The following is a 22,933-nucleotide window of genomic DNA, read 5'->3' on the forward strand; positions in this document are numbered from 1 at the left end:
GTATTGTTGTAATTAGGTCTGCATTGGTTTTCAAGATTATCTGCGAGAGCTTCGAACTATATACCATTTCTTGTAGACCGTGAATCAGTGGGGTTGGTTTTCTATCTGAGCGCAGTACTTTGGCCAATCGCCAAACACTGTTTTCTTCTTTGGATAGAGAGTTCAGTTTCTCTTCTCAGCGATCATTTTCTGCGAGCCTCTTCGACTCTATCGTTGAGTTTATTGAACTCTCGACAATCCTAAAGGCTTATCCCTCATTAGCTCCTTGATATCTTCAAGGATCGAGTCCTTCTGATTAGAGAAAGAATAAACTCGCGTGGAAGCATTCGTTTTAATATCCTTAATTAATGATTCGACCTTGGGGTCAAATATGAGCTTGATCGGACCCACATTTATTGTTGTCATTTGATTCTTAAAAACTTGCGAATCCCCTATGACTTTGTTTTCGGAGAATCCTCATTTCAAGAACAAATTTTAAATTTTTCTTATGATTTGAACTTCATGGAGTTGGATCTGCACTATCTATCAATGTTTTTGGTATTGTTATAGATGTAGATGGTAAACTAACATATGAATTCATATTAAAATCTTTACAATTTACCAATGTTGTTTTGTAGTACTACACTAGTAGATGATGTTGCCGAACATCTATCTGGGTGGATACATAAACCCATATCCATTGTTTCTCCAACAACTGAAGGGACTGTCTAGAATATAAAAAAGACGGTTATTTCCAATTTTACCTTCATACAGCGCTGATCTAAAGTCTTAGAATATCTAGGCGTATGAAGGGAATCCTGAAAAAATGTAATAATACATAAGACTTTTGAAGTTACAAATTATATACAAATTTGCGTTCCGACGGGTCCCTCTCATTTCTTCTTTCAGTTTCCTGGCTATATATCATATTAGGAATTCAAGTTCATCTCCAAGCCACCTATCGACAGAATCCGGTAATTTCATGCGTAGGTGAAATCTTTTATGGGGTCAAGCCAGGAGCGGATCCAGGCGATGTTTGAAGGGGGGGATCAGGGGTGAAACAGTGAAGCGATCGCTTCAGGTGCTTTTATTTGAGAGGCAGAAATTCGGCTCAGTTTTCTGGCCACCTCTTCATATTCCTTCCTTGATTCTTGAAAACAACATGAGGTTGTTTCGCTTCGCTGCGTTTGCCAACATTACCTGCAATAAAAATCTCCAAACCGTCACACAAAATATAGCCTATTTTCTCTTTGATTGTGTTCATCATTGTGGCGCGCTCAAACTTAACTGAGTCAACTAATCACAAAATTGTCAAAAAGTTTTTGTACTACGAAATCTCATCTTTCTAACGCCACCTGGTGGAACCCGATCGGACTTATACAAAGCGAGCTAACTGAAGCCATCAATTGGAAAAATAATGGATTTCTTTTTACAAGGCCTAATATGTAAATAAAAACATATATCAAATATTAAGAACTTAATAATAAATTCAAGTCACTAGCGTATCTTTGTATAATATTATCAAAATTCAGACGGGCCATATGTGTATCTGCATCAATGCGAATCCATTCAACCTGTCTTCATCCTTCTGAGCGACCAAGCATATTTTTCGGTAATTCAGGAAACATTTTTATATTTATAAGGTCCACGAGGAATTGCTATTCCCAGCTGTGTGTTTGGGCAAAATATTGTTTCCTTTTCAATTCATAATCATCATTCTCCTCAATTAAATATTTACCACTACGAAGATATTTTTTAACCATCTTTTACATTCCTATTATTTGGAGTTGCTTCCAAATATCAGAAATATTCAGTTGAACTGAAACAAAAAAAAAACTTTTTTCATTACCTTTATATTTTTTTCGTGAATAAATATCACAAATGACCATGAAATACTTCTGTTTACTATGATCTACCCTACACTTGAAAACGAATGCTATTGCGGACGCAGCCTACTCTTGAATCGAGTTCTCTCTCTCTGCTATATATCAATATATCATAACCAAGAAGTAATCTGTGGTTAACAATAGAACATAAGAGCGTTCATTTAAATTCGTGGTCAAGAGTGCTGTGGAGAAATTAGAGTTGATTTTCTGTGAATAAAAGTACCTCTAGTTTGTTCCCAAATTTGAAGTATGTAAACAAATACATTATCAATATATACAAATCTATCACTGAAAATCAACTCTCATTTCTCCACAGCACTCTGGACTACGAATTTAAATGAACGCTCTAGTGTTCTGTGCAGAACAACACGAACAAAAATACAAGTAGACATGAGAAATTCTTTGAATATGGTCATACACATAGACAAAGAAATTCATTTCTCTATGGTCATACATAAATAATATGCAAGTTTAATCTATGGATACAATCACAAATCACAATCTCCTATTCTTCTGATTATTAGTATTTTCGGTGTGATAATTATTAAATGATTTCATAATTGTTACATTTTATTAACAGTTTATCTTATCATAGTTTTCAACTTTTTATTTTAAAAATTGCGGCAGTCAGTGCCTAATTATGTATCAGTTTTAACCAAGGATTTTAAGAGGAATTGAAAACTCCGGTGATCTGAAATGAATCACTATATGTTAGCAATAACATTCATTTTATTTTATTTGGTGAGATCTTTCACAGCATTATCTGAAGAGGATGAAGGAGTCATATATGCAAATAGATGTGAAGGTAAAAATATTGAATTATTTTCAATATTTTCCAGAAAATGAGCCAGTTATAGCTTTGAAATTTAACTTGGAAGTTGATATGAGTTGATTAAAAATTTTTATGATAATCTTCTAATACGATTAATATTTGAAAATAATTTCAATAAACTGTGTGTACCTTTGAAGAAACACAACTGACAAAGTTCATTTATGTTTAAAAAATATTGTGTATTTATTGAAGAAATTTTTTTTCCAGTTTGTAAGATATTATCGATAGAATTAGAATCCAAGCTGGAGGAAACAGGAAAAATCAATGATGTCATTGAAACAGGATATGCCTTAGATGATGTGAAACCAAAGAATAAAAAGGAATACAAAAAATCAGAGTTAAGACTCATAGAGACCTTAGATGGAATATGTGAGCGGATATTGAGTTATAATATTCATAAAGAACGAAAAGATAGTACAAGATTTGCAAAAGGAATGAGTGAAACTTTTCGTACTCTTCATGGATTGGTAGATAAAGGAGTGAAAGTAGATCTTGGTATGCCTTATGAACTTTGGGATAAACCTTCTGCAGAAGTTACTAATATGAAAACCCAGGTAGAACTTCCATTTGAGTTTTTCATTATCAAGATTCATTAGTTTGTGTGAAGCAAATCATTTTCAGCAAGGGTTCATGACGTCATGTGTAGGATACAAATGAATATCTGTGTGGAGTTCTCAAACATTCAAAATAGTTTATATGAAAAATTTTCTTACTATTTCTGATGTTTTTAAAATCATTTTAGCCATTAGCTGAGGGCATTATTGCTGTCTGAAAAGGCATTTCAGAACACTACTAAATTCTAAGAAAATATGATCATACTTGTTCCATATGTGTTAATGCATTGGTCGTTAATTTTTTCATTGAAATATTCAGAAAAGCAAGTCAATAATAATAAATCCATTTAATGTTCAGTCTCACATTCATATGGGACAACAAAAGGCCTCAATTTTCAGAGTTCCAGTAACCCAGACTCTGCTTAGGCCTCATATTAAATTACAAAGAAAAAAAAATCAAGAGCAACCAATAACAAAATATTCTCATTAATTAACGAAAAGAATTAAATTTGAAAAATTACAAATCCCAGAAAAAGTCGTGAACAGAGATCATTAGTTTTGAAAATTTTGAAGGAAAAAAAACCAAATTAAACATTCTGATGAGAAAACATCACATCCACTTCAAAATTTACTTGGATTTGAGATAACAGAGATGAAACTAAGGGATAAGTTGATTTAAGAAAAACATATATTAGAATATCACTGAAGGTGGACTTGGACAAATTATATTCTGTACAATTTCATAGAATTCTTTGAATAGTTTCATATGTCTGGGGATAGACCAAATTGTTTTGTGTAAGTTGATAGTTTTTTCATTGAAATAATCAAAACAGCAAGTCAATCATTAAAAAACATACTTCAGAATTTGTTTCACTAAACAAAATTGGAGAAATTAAAATCTGCATGATTTCATAGAATTCTCTAAATTTTTTTTACATATTTCAGTGGATCGCCAAAGCTGTTTCGTGTGCATTAAAATATATATATTTTTTTTATTGAATTTATGAGAAAATCAAGGGGACTCAATTCACTGAAATATTCTTTAAAGCAAGTGGAATCAAAAAAAATATATTTCAGAATTCGTACTACTGAAGGGAGAATTGGAGAAATTAAATTCGCACCATTTTATATAATTTGCCAAACTTTTTTCAAAGTTTTATTTAGATAGCTTGAAGCAAAAAAACAGTGGTCCCTTTTGTTATCACCTTCCAAATAGTTATATGCAATAACAATTTCAAGCTTCACGCGAAATTTCATTCCTATTGTATTGTCTGAACCATAGAAAATTCTAGAAGAATAAAAAAGAAAAACTCAATAATTTCCGTGATAAAAGATCCAATCGGGTTAAGATATTGGAAAGAAGTAAAGATGTGTTGCAACAGGAGTTCGAAAATAATGACAGGATTGGCATTAATATGCAATTAATTAATTATTAATAATGCAATATTATTGAAAAAATATACGACTTAGATTTTGTCTATATTTTTTCGATGACTATCATGACTTGTCCTGTTACCGATTTCGGCTTAACGCCTTCTGGGACAACCTGTATATTCCTTATCATGTTTGATCATCAGATAAAAAAAATTTTTTATTGAAATAATTTAAATCTCAAGATACATTCCTCATTGAAAAGGGGTTTTTAATTTTCAGTGTGAGTCATTATTGGAACAACATGAAGGAAATATAGAAGATTGGTATTTCAATCATCAAGGCAAAGTTACATTAAAAAAATACTTGTGTGAGGATAAAGTACTAACTGATGAAAATGCAAAATGTTTATATGAACAATTGAAAGGTGACAAAGGAATTGAAAAACAAAGAGAAAAGAGTGAATTGTAATCGATGTCATATAATTATCTAATATAATTTTTCCAATTAGATATTTTATAATTTATTATGCCTTCAATGATTCAATTTTCAGTTACAAAAGCAAGGATTAGGATGGACATACACTTTAAATATAAGTAATAATGCTGTATTGAGGATCACATAGATCTCAACGGTTCACATCTATTGAGATGGGAATAGAGGTCCGCATCTCGTGTAATAATAAAATGAGGTAGTCATAAAGGATTGCGTTGTTTTATACACTGACGGAATCATCAGTTTGGCACTCGGTGATCTCTGCTCACTACACCTTCCATCACCATAATGGGGTATAGTGGCTAACAAGTGCAGTGGGTTTATATATACCTAACTGTGCCGATTAAGAGAGTAATGCGCAGCCCACGATGTCATCTGCAAGCAGTGCAGGGAATTAGGCCCTGCGCTACACATTTTGATCACTTGTATCCTGTCAACATAGTGAAAATTATGATTTGTACACTTTTCATTATGAAATATTTTGGAAAAAATATTTTCCATAAAAATACGAAAGTGAGTTTAACATCTGTGCTTGCCATAAAAGTATTTTCTTATATTTTCCATAAAGTTGAACTTCAAGATGGTGAGGTGGTATTATATAATCCGAATCTACATTCTAATATTATTAATCAGTTATTCTATTTCTAAATGCAATGAACATATCTGTTTTAATTTTTGCTCAGTTTGTAGATTCAACTTCCCAGCTTGCACAAATATGTGTGCTAAATCATTTTCATTGATACAAGGAAATATTAATTATCAGTTTGGTTTTTGTTCATGATAACATTGTCCACATTCCTAACAAGTTTTTTATTTTATTATGAATTAGTATTACCTCAATACTGACCAAGGATTTATTACAGTGAAGTTTACTGAATAAATGGTTTTAACGAAGTTTTGGATCAAAGAACATTTATATACGTTTGGTTGAAACTTATGCAAAAAACGAATGAACAAAAATCATCAACCTGATATTTTGTTCAGTTAATTGTTGCCAGCAGAAGCCAAACAATTTTTTGCAGTCTATGTATTTTTATATTTCACAAAATTATTCCTATATTACCTCCATAACCCACTAATTCCTAATTGTGAAGTTATCAATTTCAATTAGATTCAAAATCAATAATTGGTATCTTGGGTTAAATAAAAACATTGAATTTTCAATTTCATACTGATACTACTTTATTCACTTTTGTCATTGAAGATAATCGAGGGGGCTCCAAACATTACGACTCTTCATTCTTTGGTGCATTTACTTGTTTGCTCTTCCCCTCAAATATGTTGGTGAAAGTTTTTCTAGATTTTCGTTCAGGTTCCACTTTTCCCCTTAATGCTCTCATTCTTTTCATTTCATCACGAAAATCTTCGTGTTCATCTCTATATAAACCATAATATCGGAGCATAATCATTAACTTTCCGGTTTCTGGGTGCCTTGGATAATATGGATAAATTTCTTTCCTTAAATTAACAGGTTTTTCACTAAATAATTTCACTACTTTATATGATTTAGAATTTGTTGGTCGGGCAACTTCGGTAAATATTCTATCGCTAAGTCTCTTCATTCTTCTAGCGTATTCAGTGGTCAATTTTGTTAGATCAACATATCTTGCATATTTGCTCATTTTTATTAATTTAATTCAATTCTTAATTTCAAAGAGCTAGTGAATAAGTGAATTGAAATCAAAATCAAGATCCTTTTGAACTTGATCAACAATAAGGTTATTTCACAGACCAGCAGTGTTACCACTGTTGTTTAACCAAAAAATTCGAAATTACTGTTAGAATTCTTAAAACTCAGAAAAATGCAGCTGCATCCATAAAATATTCGGAAAAAATTCGCTTACCCAAAAAAGATGTTTATGGTTTTGATGCAACGAAAAAATGAACCCCTAAAATTATTTAGAGTTAGAAAAAAAGCTGATATAAGAATATCAATTCTAAAAAATCTGGTATAAAAGTTTAAAAATATCAGATTTTTTGTAACTCCCCCACAAGAAGTAGATGATTTTGACTTATTGTCATCTGTTGTTAATAATTAACAAAACAGAAACAAATTTAATGGATTCTGTCGGCTACTTGCTCTGTATTTACAGGGAGATCAGCTGACATTACCCATTCATAAGTTTGGTTAGGGATGTCGCAAATACACTTGAATCATCTGTCATTATTTTATTACTAACCTATTTTTATTCAGAGTTGAAATTTGCCGCCACTTTTCATCACCGTACCGGATGGGTGTAAATGTAATAGATTCATTTGATTAGGCTTTAATTTTGTTCTAATATAAAATATTGCTTTTTTCGATATGAGTTTGAAAAGAGGTGCTCTAATTGTAATAGAAGGCGTAGATCGTTCTGGAAAATCAACTCAGTGCAAAAAATTAGTGAAATCACTTGAGGATAAAGGAATTAAGGCCAAATTGATGAATTTTCCAGATAGGACAACTCACACAGGCGGCTTAATCAACAAATATCTTACAGATAAAAGTTGTGCTCTAAATGATAAAGCTATTCATCTCTTATTTGCTGCAAATAGATGGGAAAGTTATGACAATATGAAGAATTTATTGAACCAAGGATGCACTTTAATAGTGGATAGATATTCCTATTCAGGGATTGCTTTCTCATCGGCAAAGAAACGTAAGAATTTTTAGTTTTCTAGAATAAGGATCAATTGATGTTGTATAGGTTTGTTTTCAACTTAACATGTAATGTATCGAGCAAATTCATTACAAAACTATGAACCTGAATACGTTGCAATTTTCAGCTGTGAGCTTGAAATGGGAAGATTGAAATCATAAAAAAGAAGTGTAGATTTTATTGACTGAGCCTGAGTTGACAAATGATTAATTCCAATTTTACTTGATTCAATCTTGTAAGTTATGTTGTTTCTTAGATGAATGTGATATTTCCTGTATTTAGCTTTCTTTAGAATGACAGGGTATAGTAAACCCTAGGTTGTGACAAGTATGTACTTTGTTTTTGAAATTTGTCAAACGCTAATTGAAATATCCTCTGGAAATAGAGTTGTTACTTCAGGTTTCAAGTTTCAGTTTCTAGTTTGGATTCAAAATTCTTTTTTGGTGTTGTAATAACTTTTACCTATTAGAGTGGGTGAAGCTATAAAATAAAATTACAATAGGAATCACTAAGCTGCTCCAGGACAGTTTTCATATTGAAATCTTATAAGATTTTGGAAGTGGGTCTTTGGAACAAAATAAAGTAGTAATTGTGAACAAAGACATTTTCCATTTCTTTGAGATCAAAGATAAAAACCTGTTAGAAACCCGTTGAGTTCAAAATACTTTCACATATTTTTAAAATTAATTCGAGAAGCATTTAGAAGAATTCTGTTGCACATATACATTCTGATTACTTTTTTCATTAAAGACACTTTTTATTTAAGATGATCAATCATTGATTCCTTTCATACTATGATTACAAAAATATATTGAGGTTCTAATGATAAAGACATCCACACTGGCATCCATCGCGTTGAACTTCTTACACATGTTGTAAATAGGTGTGTTTATGAGTATATTTGTCATGGGTTTTGGCAGGTAAAACCCTTGATCAAGTCTGCTAATTTTTGGCGGGATATAGAGATTCAGCTTAGACAACAAAAAGGGATGGATTATCATACAATATATCAGCTTATAAAGCATAATGCAGGCATAGTATTCTCTTCCATACTCCAAAGATAGAACAGAGAACATGTTGAGCAGGATGTTATGATCACATTCCTGGGCTGGAGAAATACCATCAATTTTAAAGGTCATGATAATAATAATAAAACTTTATTTTATATTGGAGCATACAGTAGATGAGCTACCATATAATGAAGTACAAACTCGCTTCCAAATATTCATTCAAAGAACACAGTTCTAATTGTAACAAAAAGTCTTGGATATCTATCACACAACTTTACAACATCAAATCTATTACGATTCTTAAACTAAAATTTCAATGATTCAAAAATATAATAGAAATCGATGAATAAACACAATTTTTATAAAATAAATATAGTGGCTATCGATTTCGGCAGTTAGCCATCATCAGGCCAGCTGAAAACAATACAATAATGAACACTTTCATCCAAGTTTTGATAGATTCGTTTCATTTATTTTTTTTATAGATTTTTATACACATAAAAAAAATCTTTCCGTCTGTTATACAGTTATTAAAATCGGTCAACATTAAAAAAAATACGTTTATACAGGGTGATTCACTGCGATGGTCTATTAGATGTTTATGGAAAACTAATCATAATTCATAATTTTGTTCCGAAAATTTGCATGTTGGGTATTGAGACAATGATGTTTCACTCTATAATAGATCTTTACAACTTCCGTTTATACTGGAAATAGACTAATACTTCCTTATTTCAAATGGCACACTGAGTATATTATTGCATCATTAGATTTTTTTTAAATCATTTATTTCAGACCTCAAATCAGTTGAACAAAACATATGCTTCAATTTTCTCAAAAAATTAATTGTCAACACTTATTTTTTCTCTGAAGCAAATAGAGTTATAGGCTCACAGTTTACATTTTCCGAGATGGTTACGTAATATTACGAAATATTAAAATTACATAAAATGTTTTGAAGGACTGTATGAAATTAATAAACCCAAAAAACTTATTGATTTCTAAGTTATTGATATTAGAAATTCAGGCCAATTCCCATTAATCACCCTGTATCTCCGAAACTATTGGTATTGGTACACAACAACCTACTTTTCTGAAATTCCTAGATGACCTGCATTCACCACTAGGCTAAGTTAATAGGGTGATGGCTCAGTAGTTAGATAATTCGCTCCACCAGACTTGTGGTTTTTTCGAAAACAACTTTTTCTGCAGAAATATTCAAAAAATGCGAGTCCTCGTCGCAACAATTTTTTTTCATAAGAAATTCATTAACTCATGAACCGTTGAGTTTTTACCCAAGTTATGGCAAATTTCTGATATTTACATCAAATTATCTAATCATGCAATAATATACTGGATGTGCCATTTGAAATGAGGAAGTAGTAGTCTGTTTACAACCGAAAATTGTAGAGATCTGAAAATATTTTAGTGAGAAAGATCATTATCTAAAAGCCCAGTATCCTCCTGAGATACCAGGAAAACTACTCCACACATTTCAATGAAAACTTAAGCAATGATATTACATATCACAAAAACCTCAAATAATTTTTTTTAGATATTTTATATATTTTTTGAAAAAAAATGTGTCCAACCAAATGGACATTTGACCTCAGTCAAGTCGAAACTTTAACAAAGAACAATAATTGTTTATTTTTCGTGATTCACAACTAATTATAATGACAAAATTCAAAGAGACATATGAAAATCAGAAAAACAGTTGCGTTCACTGGTAACACAAAAATATGCATTGTATCGTTCGTATTTTTCAACTTTTTCAACCCAATCGATCTTTCAGTGTATTTAACGGAATGTTCATTTCTGGATCAGATTCATTTGATTCGCATTCTGAATGAATTTCCAAATCCTCTTCAATGTCCTTATCATTAAAGTTTTCATCAATGATCTCAGATGCTCTCAAACATTTTCTTCACGATTTCCATCTGCGTTATTATTTTCGTCTTCAGAGTCATCATCTTCGTTATCACAGATTCACAGCCCCCAATATTAGATAGCTTCAGACAAGCCAATTATTTTTCATGGTCTCCTTCAAACCGCAAGTAATTTTTGTTGCCAAAATTGTTAAACAAAACGAAGAATTAATTTTTAGGTCAACATAATATTGTTATCATTAACATTTCATATCCATCACAATGGACACGAAAATATTTTATCTCCAGGAAGAGAATTTGCTTACAAATCAACATGAATTTCATAATAAGATTAGACCTTCCTAATATTAGTCCCGATTTTTTTATTTTTTATTTCAAAAGTTTTAACTAAAAACTTACCCTCAATCGTTTGCTTTCCAAAGGCACTCATGATCACACTACTTTACTCTTTTACACAAATATACATGGTGTTTCATTTGGAAACGGAAATACTTCACAGGTGCATAGGAGGCGGCACCAAGGCGGTACTAGAGCAGTAACGATGCCAGCTTTCAAAAACAGGGATGGCCAAGAGCGGGCCGGATTTTTTTTGGGGGGGCCAAAGTAAAGCAAAATTATAGTTCTGCTAATCTTTTAGCCTTAGTATATCAAATTTTAGGGGGGGGCCAGCAGAATATTAGCGTCGCCACTGTACTGGAGATACCCCATTTATTGGGTCTTACTGTCTTCATAGCCGAGATACAGGGTGTTTTATGAATTTTGCCCGTTTATTTCTGAGGCCATATCAAACGAACCACCCGGTATATTTTCTTCACATTTGGCTAATATGTTCCTAATTGAGAGCCTAAACGTATCATGCAATAACCGCCTTGAAAATCCAGGTCCGGGTTAACAAAAAATTATGAATCGTTTGAATCCTCGGAACGACACCCTGCACATCGGAATTTTGAAAATCTTTTTTAATATTCGGAAACACCACTAAAAACTAAACTGAGACTTATACTTCAAATTTTCGCGCAGACAGTTTTACTATCATCTTTTGAAAACGTATTATCGACTTCAATTTGATTATTTGCATGGACTTTATAAACACAAATCGTCGAAAGTGGTGGCTCCCTAGGTTTCTCAAGAAATAAACAATCTATGTTGTGGAAATGAGATGAATATTTTTCTCTATTTCAACTGCAATATATTTGATAGAAAATCTTTGTTACTTTTTGCTTTATGCAGGACGAGACAAAATAGGAAAAATGAGAATAAATCTAAATTTATCGATTATTTATTCTACAACTGAATCCAAATTCGATAGTTCGTATTACCACCTCTTCTTTCAATAAACTGTCCAATATGCCTAGGCATCCCACGAATCAAGTCATTAATTACATTTTCAGGTATATCCTTCCATTCTTCCTGAAGGGCTAAACTCAATTCCTGATAAGTTGAGGTGGGTTTTGGCGATTGGAAATTGCTCTCCCTAAGTAATCCCATACGTGCTCAATTGGATTAATGTCTGGTGAGTTTGCCGGCCAGTTCATTCTCTGGATATTGTTTTCTTGAAGTATATTTTGAACCCTTCGTGTTCGTGGGGCATTATCATCTTGATAAATAAAATTACCCCTAAATTCGTTGCGCAGAGGAACAATGATTGGTTCAATGATGTTTTCTACGTAAATGGCACAAGTCATTATTCGTTCAACGATAATAAGGGGGCCACGCGACTGAACATTATGCCCCCTACCATATTATTGATCCGCCTTGAAAGGCACAACTTCCCTTGCGAATTTGAGTCGAACTATTCTGCCTGGACCTATCCAAACCCTTTCTCGTCGACTATCTTCCGAAAAAAGTACGTTTGCGGGGTCTGCACCAGGAAAATCAACAATCATTGATTGGTATACTACGTCTAAACGTGATGAAATGAGCACTGAAGACGGTGAAAGCAGTGGACGCCCAAAATAGGCTGTCACCAACGAAAAAATCAAAAAAGTTCACATAATTATTTTGAATGACCGTAAAGTGAGGTTGATCGAGATAGCAGACATTGTGAAGATATCATCTGAACGAATACATCATTCACGAATATTTGTACATGAGAAAGCTGTGTGCAGAATTGATGCCGCGCGAGCTCACAATCGATCAAAAGCAAGAACGTGTTAGTGATTCTGAGCTGTGTTTGAAGCTGTTTAAGTGCAAAAAACCTGAATTTTTGCGTCGATATGTGACAATGGATGAAACACGGCTCCATCAATTCACTCCGGAGTCCAATCGACAGTCAGCTGAGTGGACTGCATACGATGAACCGAATCCAAAGCGAGGAAAAACAACAGTCAGCTGACAAGGTTATAGCATCAGTATTATGGGATGCGCAAGGTATAATATTCATTGATTACCTCCAAAAGGTCGATTATTATATAGCGTTATTGGATCGTTTAAACGATGAAATCGTTAAAAAACGACCCCATTAGAAGAAAAAAAAAAGGTGCTGTTTCATCAAGACAACGCTCCGTGTAACAAATCAATGAAAACAATGGCAAAATTGCACGCATTGAGCTTCGAATTGAATTTGCATATACCGTACTCGCCAGGGTGTTTTTTTTCAGATCAACAGTTCACTAAATTTAATAGTTCTTGAAAACAATGGTGAACCATTCAACTAGTTTCGGAAATCATTATTATCCAATTCTTTCAGTAGAATTAAAAGACTGAACTTTTTTCGTTCAGCTAGCCATTTCAGTACCTGGTTTTTCACCATAATTTGACCCTTAACTTTGTTACTAAAAGAGGTACAAAAAAATGTTTTCTAAAAAAGTTTTATAAAATCGTCTAGTGTTTTTTAAAATGATTTCACAAAACGAAATATACACAGAGTGGGCTACATATTGATTGCAAATTCATTTTTTCAAATGTAACATCCTGTATATTTTTCTATATTTGACTAGCTCTTTTTCCCCTGAATTCGAATATATAACATATGTTTGGTCTATCCCTTATTTTGAGTTCCACAGAGTTTAAAATTTTATGAACCACCTGGCTTACTCAGTAATCAGTTTTCAAGTGGTAGGCTGTGATAACTCAAAATGCCCTTTATTGAGTTATCTCGTTGGCAACGATATGACATACGTTTTTCACTATAAATTGGATGGATGATTTGGATGCAACTCCATATATTCTCTCCTTGTAGTTTTCTTATTTTTATTGTTCTTCACATGAAGTGAAAATATTTCAAATTTTTCCGCTTCTGTCTAGTGTATATTCAATGAATAGTTTCATTCAATGACAAACGTATGTCATATATCGTTGCCAACGAGATAACTCAAAAAAGGGCATTTTGAGTTTTCGCAGCCTTCTACTTGAAAACTGATTACTTAGCTTGCCAGGTTGTTCTTAAAATTTGAAACTCTGTGGTACACAGAATAAGAGAGATAGGCCAAACATTATGTTATATTTTCGAAATCAGGGGAAAAAGAGCTAGTCAAATATAGAAAAATATACAGGGTGTTCCATTGGAAAAAATGAAGTTGCAATCAATATGTTGCCCACTCTGTATATATTTAATTTTGTGAAATCATTTTAAAAAACACTAGTCGATTTCGTGAAACTTTTGTAAAAAACATTTTTTTGTACCTCTTTCAGTAACAAAATTAGGGGGGTCAAATTATAGTGAAAAACCTCTAGTGATCGTGAAATCCAACTTATCAAGTTGGATGGCGGTCGTGCCGTGTGTACGCAACATCCGATCTAGTGTGTAGTAGTAGTGTGTGGGCCGCATTATTTAATATTTCTCTGACTATAAAAAACCCATTGATTTTGGCTGTAGATATGAAATTAAAATTTCAAGTTCCGTTCCAGAATTTTGAGCTGATTACAAGTCAGAATCATTGAAAAATTCAAAATTGTTTGATAGCTTCATCAGATCCATAGATAACTCAGTGCCTTAAGGTAAAGTTTTGGAATAGTTGTAAAATCATGTTTGCTCATTGACACGTTGTTCCTCAGTTTGTATTTTCTTTAACACTGAGGGTAGATACTCGTATTATTCTATGGTGTTAAGGTTTGTTCATGACGTTTGGTGACATACGATGTTGGTTGGTAGATTTTTTCATATTTATCTTTAGTCTTATGACACGTGCTCTTTGAATGGTGGTTGATTGGATTTTAATGATTATATAACTCATGTTTTGATGAACAAATAGAATCCGTAAATTTACCATAGTTAAGGCGTATTGATAAGTGGATATACCTTGACAACGAGGTATAATCGTTTAGGTGTTTCGCCTCCTGCCATATTGGAATTATTTCCATAGTAACATTCTTGGACATTCGCCAAACAATAAGCGCTTTGTACATGGTTATTGAAATTATTCGTTATTAAGATGTCTAAAAACATAGTGAATGGCACTCATCAATTTTTGAGTGGAATGACATTCGACCAAATTGAAAATATTAGTTTTAGTTCGTGGCGGCGCCGCAATGTCATACTTGTCATTTTGATCTTTTTCCGTTGATTTTGATTGGATACATTAATTAAAACCCGATACTGACCAATCAAAAGCGATGTGTAACCGAGTATGATCGTGTAAAGTCGTGAAACAAAACACGAAACGTTTACTGGAATGAATTCAAATATTTGAAATAGAGAGAGAGAGAGAGTTTATTGGTATTTCAATTACAAGAATTGCTTCCATAGATCATAACTATAATGAAAGATATACATATACAGGGTGTTTCATCATAAACTGGACAAACATATATATTCGTGTAGAGGACATCGGGAGAATCATTTTTGCCTTATACAATATATCCCGTTTTCGACGCATAAGCGAGATACAGGGTGTTAAACGTCAATTTTGAGCAATATTCTTATGGGTGTGGTCAGTTTTGTATAACACTCAAAGAAACGGTTTTTGGTCAAATCTCAGTATTTTTGGGTCCTCTATTCAGAAAAGTTGATGAAATCCGAAAAAAGGATTACAAAATGGCGGAAAACCTGCAACGTTCCTAATTTTTTTTTCCGGTGGTCAAATTGAATTTTAGTTTCTGAATGAACACAATTTTCTAAGAATTTCTGTGCAAAAATTTTTTCAAAAATCGAACACAAATTTTTTTTTACATGTCTACAGCGATAAAAAAATTTCACCCGAAATGGATGAAATTTTGTACAATTGTACTCCTTCAATTATCAATCACGAATATGAAAACAGAATTGCAAAATATCAAACGGTTTCGTTACTACAGCCATTCAAATGTTTCGTGCAAACCTCCAAAAAAAATTTAGAATGGCTTCTTAGAGTCAAAATTATTAAATTATTCCTATTTCCAAAAATTCCGGATGCTAAAATGTATTTATACAAAAAAAATTCGCTGAAACTTAGTTGGGAGTCGAACCCTCGATTCCAGCGTAAGTATTAATGAAGAAATTAAGACAGTTCTAAGGATATTAATATTCGTTGCTAAGCAACGGAAGTTCGTAGCTCATAGAATTCTACTGGTTTTTGAATTTCACTAAATATAATTTCGCAAGTATCGTGACACGAATTTGTTTGGAAACGAAAATGAAATATTCTCTTTTGGAAAAAAATGATATTGTGCAGGCTTATTATGAAGCGAATTGCTCAGGCAGAAAAGCAAGGGAAATTTACTCCCGCAGATTTCCAAGCAGAAATTTGCCAAACTTCAAAACTTTTTATGAAACACTACGCAAATTACGTGAAGAAGGAAGTTTGCACCGGAAAAAAAAGGAAACAATAAGAACAAACGATGATCGCACCCTTAATTTAGTAGGAGATAACCCAATGATTTCAACAAGAACTCTTTCGAACCACCCTTCAGTGAATAAAAGTGAAACTACTGTTTGGAGAGTACTCAAAAGGAACAGCTTCCATTCGTTCCATTTCCAACTCTGCCAAACTTTAGAAGACGGTGATTTTCATAGAAGAAAAGAATTCTGTCAGTTTATTTTGAGAAGAGTACGTAGAAATAGGGATTTTCTCCATCAAATTTTATTTACGGATGAAGCTACTTTTCATAGGGATGGTTTCTTCAACAGAAAAAATAATATTTTATGGCATAGAGAAAATCCGCATGCCACGGTATCAAAAAATAGCCAGAAGAGGTTTTCAGTTAATGTTTGGGCGGGAATAAAAGATAAATTCATTATCGGACCATACATTCTTCCTCAAACATTGACTGGAAACGGCTATTATCACTTCCTGACGGAGATTCTGCCAGATCTTGAAGATATTCCGCAGAGTCAGATTCAGGGCATTTGGTACCAGCATGATGGTTGCCCTGCCCACACAACTCGAGATGTAAGAGGGTATCTAGATGAAGAATACCCACGCCGATGGATTGGCCGATTAGGACCTATCGCATGGCCTCCTCGTTCGCCGGATCTCACACCACTTGATTTTTATTTCTGGGGACATCTCAAAAGTCTTGTTTATGATAAGAGAGCTCCATTAAACTCAAAGGAAGAACTTATTCAACGAATTGAATCAGCTGCCGAGGAGATCCGGCAAAACCCCGAAATGATACGTTCAGCGATCGATAGTGTTGCGAAAAGGGCGAGAATGTGTATTCTTAAAAATGGAAACATCTTCGAAAACGATTTATAAATTGATTTTTCCACTAATCTGTTTTTTTTTGTGTTTATAAAATGTAGAATTATTAGTAAAAAAATCAGGTTTATTCCTTGAATAATTCGTTTAATAATAAGCATGAACCATGACATTTTTTCCAAAAGAGAATATTTCATTTTCGTTTCCAAACAAATTCGTGTCACGATACTTGCGAAATTTTATTCAGTGAAATTCAAATAACCAGTAGAATTCTATGAGCTACGAAATTCCGTTGCTTAGCAACGAATATTAATATCCTTAGAACTGTCTTAATTTCTTCATTAATACTTACGTTGGAATCGAGGGTTCGACTCCCAACTAAGTTTCAGCGAATTTTTTTGTATAAATACATTTTAGCATCCGGAATTTTTGGAAATAGCAATAATTTAATAATTTTACTCTAAGAAGCCATTCTAATTTTTTTTTGGAGGTTTGAACGAAACATTTGAATGGCTGTAGTAACGAAACCGTTTGATATTTTGCAATTCTGTTTTCATATTCGTGATTGATAATTGAAGGAGTACAATTGTACGAAATTTCATCCATTTCGGGAGAAATTTTTTTATCGCTGTAGACATGTAAAAAAAAATTTGTGTTCGATTTTTGAAAAAATTTTTGCACAGAAATTCTTAGAAAATTGTGTTCATTCAGAAACTAAAATTCAATTTGACCACCGGAAAAAAAAATTAGGAACGTTGCAGGTTTTCCGCCATTTTGTAATCCTTTTTTCGGATTTCATCAACTTTTCTGAATAGAGGACCTAAAAATACTGAGATTTGACCAAAAACCGTTTCTTTGAGTGTTATACAAAACTGACCACACCCATAAGAATATTGCTCAAAATTGACGTTTAACACCCTGTATCTCGCTTATGCGTCGAAAACGGGATATATTGTATAAGGCAAAAATGATTCTCCCGATGTCCTCTACACGAATATATATGTTTGTCCAGTTTATGATGAAACACCCTGTATAGGTACATAATGGCACAAAACTCATAAATAATAAATAACAAGAATCTTAATTTGTTGATAGCGCTACCTACAGTTGACATAACGAAGCTTAACTAATATTCTCAAAATTGTCAAAACAAAAGCCAATCAGTTCATACACCTGGTTTTTAGACATCTTATTCGTTATATAATCGTAATGAATACCAACTCAAGCATAGACAATATATTTCGATTATACACACCTATTGTGTATAATCGATTACTGTATATGCTGTTGTGATATTTTAGCTGAATATTGTAATATCAGCAGAGACAACTAGTGTCTCGGATATCAGTTCGGATTCTCTCTGTCAATTAAAAAAATTTTGATAGGTATATAATTTTGGAGAATTTGTACCTTAGAATTTAGATAGTATATTTTTGTAGCCTTGAAAAAAGAAAAGTTGTGTTTCCGAAACGTTGTCCTGACGAAATTTGTAAAGGAGAAGAAATATAGAGTCCTATATTCCTGATTTTTGTTTTTTATTATAACCAATAGAATGGAATATTTTTGTTATGATAATAATTGAATATCGAAAAAAAAATAAAAAAATAATAAATAATTCTAATGTTCATATTTGTTTTGTTTTTTGGCCATTGCAGATATGGACATCAATTGGTGTAAACAGCCGGAAATAGGTCTCCTCAAACCAGACTTAGTACTTTTGCTCACTTTATCAGATGACCAAATGATAAAGAGGCCTGGGTTTGGAGAAGAGAGATACGAAGATTTAAATTTCCAGAAATCTGTTTCGGAAATCTTCAAAACTTTTGCGGAAAGAGAAGATAATTGGAAACAAATGGATGCTAGTGGTACAATTGAGGATGTACATGAAAAATTACTACATGAAGTTTTGGATACATTGAAAAACATGGGAACATCACCCCTACAAATGTTGGATTTTCGCAGCAATAATTAATAATTTAGCATAATAAGGAATATATATGATATTATACAGGGTGAGTTTTTGACTTGTCCATATATTTCAACCGAATATTTCTGAGGTCGGAGGAAACACTTTTTAGTTATATCTCGCAGATGGAATGGAATAGAAGGAACTGATTTTCGGAATATAGTTTTTATTGATGTGATGAATCTTTTCTGAACATAAAATTCCATCAAAGTCTGGTCAATTCCAGAATGCTATACCAAGAGAGAAAAAAATCGAATAGGAAAAAAAATAAATAAGAAGAAAGTGTGTGATAATAAACTACTCTTTTGTTGGCTAATAGTCTTTACTTTCCACTGTATATACAAACTGTTTTTTAATAACAAATATTACTGTAACTATGGAAACTGTATTTTCATAAAAATATATGAATGAATTGATTGAATATTATTCAACTAATATCAAACTGGAACAACGTGTTTCTTTTGATCTAAGGATTCTTTGGTTGAAATATATGTACAAGTCAAAGACTCACCCTGGATATTCTTCTTAGACAAAAATAAGATGAATAATTACATCTATTGATGAATTATTTGTGAAAATAATATTAGTGAGCAATATGGTTTTCTTCATCAAATATCATATTTCTTCAAATCTATGTATTTGTTATCAACAATTTGGTAGCAGTATATCAACTGACTTACCAAATAAATTATTATAGTATAGAGATTTAATTTTGTCAATTATTAAGAGTGTTTCACAATTAACCCAACCTTAAGATAGAATACTACATAATATGACTGCTGAATTCAAATCATTTCCTAAAACCACTTGCTTTACAAAACACTGATTTTTAGTTTTCACATATTTTTTATAAATAATATTCTGTATCCAACAAAGTAAATTTTGTGGTATCGTGGCTGTGTACTCGTATAAATTCTAGGTTAGGTATCAAGTGAAATGTGTATTTAAACTCAAGTTAAATTTTTCTTTCTTTATTAGTTGGTGTTACGCACAGGTAAATATTTCACGAAATAAATACCTCTGTAATTTTTTATGTTTATTTTGAATAAACATCCCCGACTTTATCCTATACGCGTAGGATATCTCCTCGATGTCGGCTCCTGACTCCCCGCTAAGAGGAACATTCACTCAATCCCAGGTAGTTAAAATATCTGAAGGGTAGAGCTCGGTCGTGTCCGGTTCTTGTGGTCCCCCTGGTTCTCGTCGAACTTCTGGTCCTCTTACACGCGATCCTTGGACCTGTCCTTCGCTTCCTAGGAATTTTCAAACCGTCCTTGCAGTAGCTAAAAGGTTGTTATTGCTACGTCGATGAGTAATGCTGTCTTTTGATGTTTATCGACTAGTAATATGTATATCTGGTCTGTTGTGAGGTACTGTTTTATCAATCAAAACTCTACTATCCCAGTACAGCTTATAGCGTTCGTTTTCCAGGATGGTCTCCGGTCGGTACTTGTAATATGGCAATTTTTCAAAATGAATTAGTTTTAATATGGTTGCCAATCCTTGGTGTATTATCTTTCTTACTGCATCGTGTCTCTCACTACTCACTAAGACCTAGTTGCTTGATATTTCTCTTGAGATTTTTGGGTACTATTCCTGTTGTTGAGATGATAATTGGAATAGTTCTCGTTGATATCATTCCCCACTGGCGCTTTATCTGAAATTCGAGGTCCCTATATTTTGAAATTTTTTCGACCTCTTTTTGACGCATGTTGTTGTTATTAGGTATTGCTACGTCGATGAGTATTGCTGCCTTTTGTTGTTTATCAACTAGCAATATATCTGGCCTGTTGTGAGGGACTGTTTTATCAGTCAAAACTGTACGATCCCAGTACAGTTTATAGCGTTCGTTTTCCAGGATGGTTTCCGGTCGGTACTTGTAGTATGGCACTTTTTCAGAATTAATAAGTGTTAATTTAGTTGCCATTTCTTGGTGTAGTATCTTTCCTACTGCATCGTGTCTCTCTTTATATTCATTTCCTGCAAACATTTGACATCCTCCCGTGATATGTTGGATTGTCTCGTTCGTTGGACAACCATAACGGCATCGATCGTCAGTAATAGTTCGATCCTTTATGATATGTTTGCAGTAATTTTTTGTTGAGATCACTTGATCTTGGATGGCTAAAAGAAATCCTTCCGTTTCTGGATACATCGCACCTGATGTGAGCCAATAGTTCGACGCTTCAATGTCGACATGATCCTCGTTGAAATGTCTTCAATGCAGGGGCTTCTCTCTTCATCAGTTTTTCATGATTTGTTTGGTGGTTGCATGAAAATTGCTCCGTGTGAAGTCGTAAAGGTGTTGATTCGTCTGCTTCACACAGTATTTTGTAGAACTCAGATGTATTTGCTTGATCTCTGAAGTATTCCCGTAGGATTTCTATCTGTCCACTATCAAATTCCATGATGTCCGTTAGACCCCTGCCTCCTTTTTTTCTCGGCAGTGTAGTCCTCTCAATACTGCTTTTCGGATGGTGCTTGTTTGCTTTCGTCATCAACGTTTTCATTTTACCTTGCAAGTTTTCGATGTCTGTTTTGCTCCATGGAACTATACCGAATGAGTATGTTATAATTGAACATGCATATGTGTTGATGACTATCGTCATGTTTCTGCCGTTGAGGTTTGTTTTTAAGATTTTTTTTGGTTCTCCTAATGAACTCGGTCGTAAAGTCTTGCTTCATTCTTTGGTGGTTGATTCGTCGGTTCTCTTTCATTCCGAAGTATTCATAAAGATCATCAGATCATTGCTTCTATTTGCTGTCCCTTTGCGAGAGTGTTCGGTTCATCTTGAATTTTTCCTCGCACTACGCTGAGAGTACGACATTTGTCCAATCCGAATTCCATACCTACTACATCTTTCGAAAAATGTTCCACTAGTTTGACCATAATTTCTAGGTAGTTCTTTTTGCCTGTAATCAGTTTCAAATCATCCATGTACAGCAAATGATTGAGGGTGGTAATGTTATTATTTCCTCTAATGTTGAAACCCTTTTCAGTAGCGTTCAGCTGTTTAGAGAGTGGATACAGCGCCAAGCAGAACCATAAAGGGCCCAAGGAGTCTCCTTGGAATATTCCCTTCCTAATTGGAATCAGCCTGGTTTTTATGTTTCCCGTGGAAAGCTCGATGTTCGTTTTCCAATTGTCCATTTCAAGCTTCAGATAATTTGTTATAATTGGATCGATCTTGTAAATTTCCAAAATTTAAAAAAGGAGTCGGTGTTGACTGTTGAGCGGTCCAAAAACTCTCCATATCTTCGGCGCTTGGAGGACTCCCTAATTTTGTGGACGTTTGTTCATTCAGCATTCTATAAAATTTCTTTTCGGAGTTTTCAAAAATCATATTGTCATGTTTTCGTTTATAGCTCTCGTTGTATCATCTCAGTCGTTCAGAGTATGCACTCAATTTTTGTTTGAGTGTATCTAGAGTTTCTTGAGCACTTTCATTGTTGGCGTCGTAGTTTGCATGTCGCCTATGGCGATCCATAATTGCATCCACTATTTTTTGTAGTTCTCTCGACGGTGAACCTTTTTCAAATTGTGTTAACCTTCCTATATCTTGTCGGAGGCTATGTACTTATGCTTCAAGTCTTTTTAGCCAATGTGGTTTGTTTGCTGTTTTTTCTGTGCTGGTTGCTCACTTCTAGGTTTCGGTGTCACGCCGAGCACTGGTGATATTGTAGAGGCTGCACAGTAGGTAATAAGATTCAATGACTTGAGGTTCTGCTCATTCGTAAGAAATGGTGGAATTATC

At 33.3% G+C, this 22,933-nt stretch overlaps 2 protein-coding genes across 2 annotated transcripts; both read left to right on the forward strand.

Moving 5' to 3' along the window:
• Positions 1–2,065: 2,065 nt before the first annotated feature.
• On the forward strand, positions 2,066–5,134 carry LOC123682047 (protein canopy 4). The gene is made up of 4 exons (XM_045620437.1): positions 2,066–2,112; positions 2,182–2,670; positions 2,905–3,251; positions 4,905–5,134. Exons 2-4 carry the CDS (start codon positions 2,562–2,564, stop codon positions 5,091–5,093), a joined length of 645 nt encoding a protein of 214 aa, XP_045476393.1. The 5' UTR covers positions 2,066–2,112; positions 2,182–2,561; the 3' UTR covers positions 5,094–5,134.
• Positions 5,135–7,284: 2,150 nt separating this feature from the next.
• LOC123682046 (thymidylate kinase) lies at positions 7,285–20,209 on the forward strand. The gene is made up of 2 exons (XM_045620436.1): positions 7,285–7,756; positions 18,868–20,209. The coding sequence occupies exons 1-2, from the start codon at positions 7,423–7,425 to the stop codon at positions 19,182–19,184; spliced, it is 651 nt and encodes a 216-aa protein (XP_045476392.1). The 5' UTR covers positions 7,285–7,422; the 3' UTR covers positions 19,185–20,209.
• The last annotated feature ends 2,724 nt before the right edge of the window (positions 20,210–22,933 follow it).

Source organism: Harmonia axyridis, chromosome 6, assembly GCF_914767665.1.
Source record: "Harmonia axyridis chromosome 6, icHarAxyr1.1, whole genome shotgun sequence".
In the NCBI taxonomy this organism is placed as follows: Eukaryota; Metazoa; Arthropoda; class Insecta; order Coleoptera; family Coccinellidae; genus Harmonia; species Harmonia axyridis.

Bases quoted from the DNA above. Each gene is read 5' to 3' on its own strand.
- LOC123682046 (XM_045620436.1), top strand. From the start codon at position 7,423: ATGAGTTTGAAAAGAGGTGCTCTAATTGTAATAGAAGGCGTAGATCGT. The intron at 7,757-18,867 runs GTAAGAATTTTT...TGGCCATTGCAG, and splicing joins TTTCTCATCGGCAAAGAAAC to ATATGGACATCAATTGGTGT.
- LOC123682047 (XM_045620437.1), top strand. From the start codon at position 2,562: ATGAATCACTATATGTTAGCAATAACATTCATTTTATTTTATTTGGTG. The intron at 2,671-2,904 runs GTAAAAATATTG...TTTTTTTTCCAG, and splicing joins ATATGCAAATAGATGTGAAG to TTTGTAAGATATTATCGATA. The intron at 3,252-4,904 runs GTAGAACTTCCA...TTTAATTTTCAG, and splicing joins TTACTAATATGAAAACCCAG to TGTGAGTCATTATTGGAACA.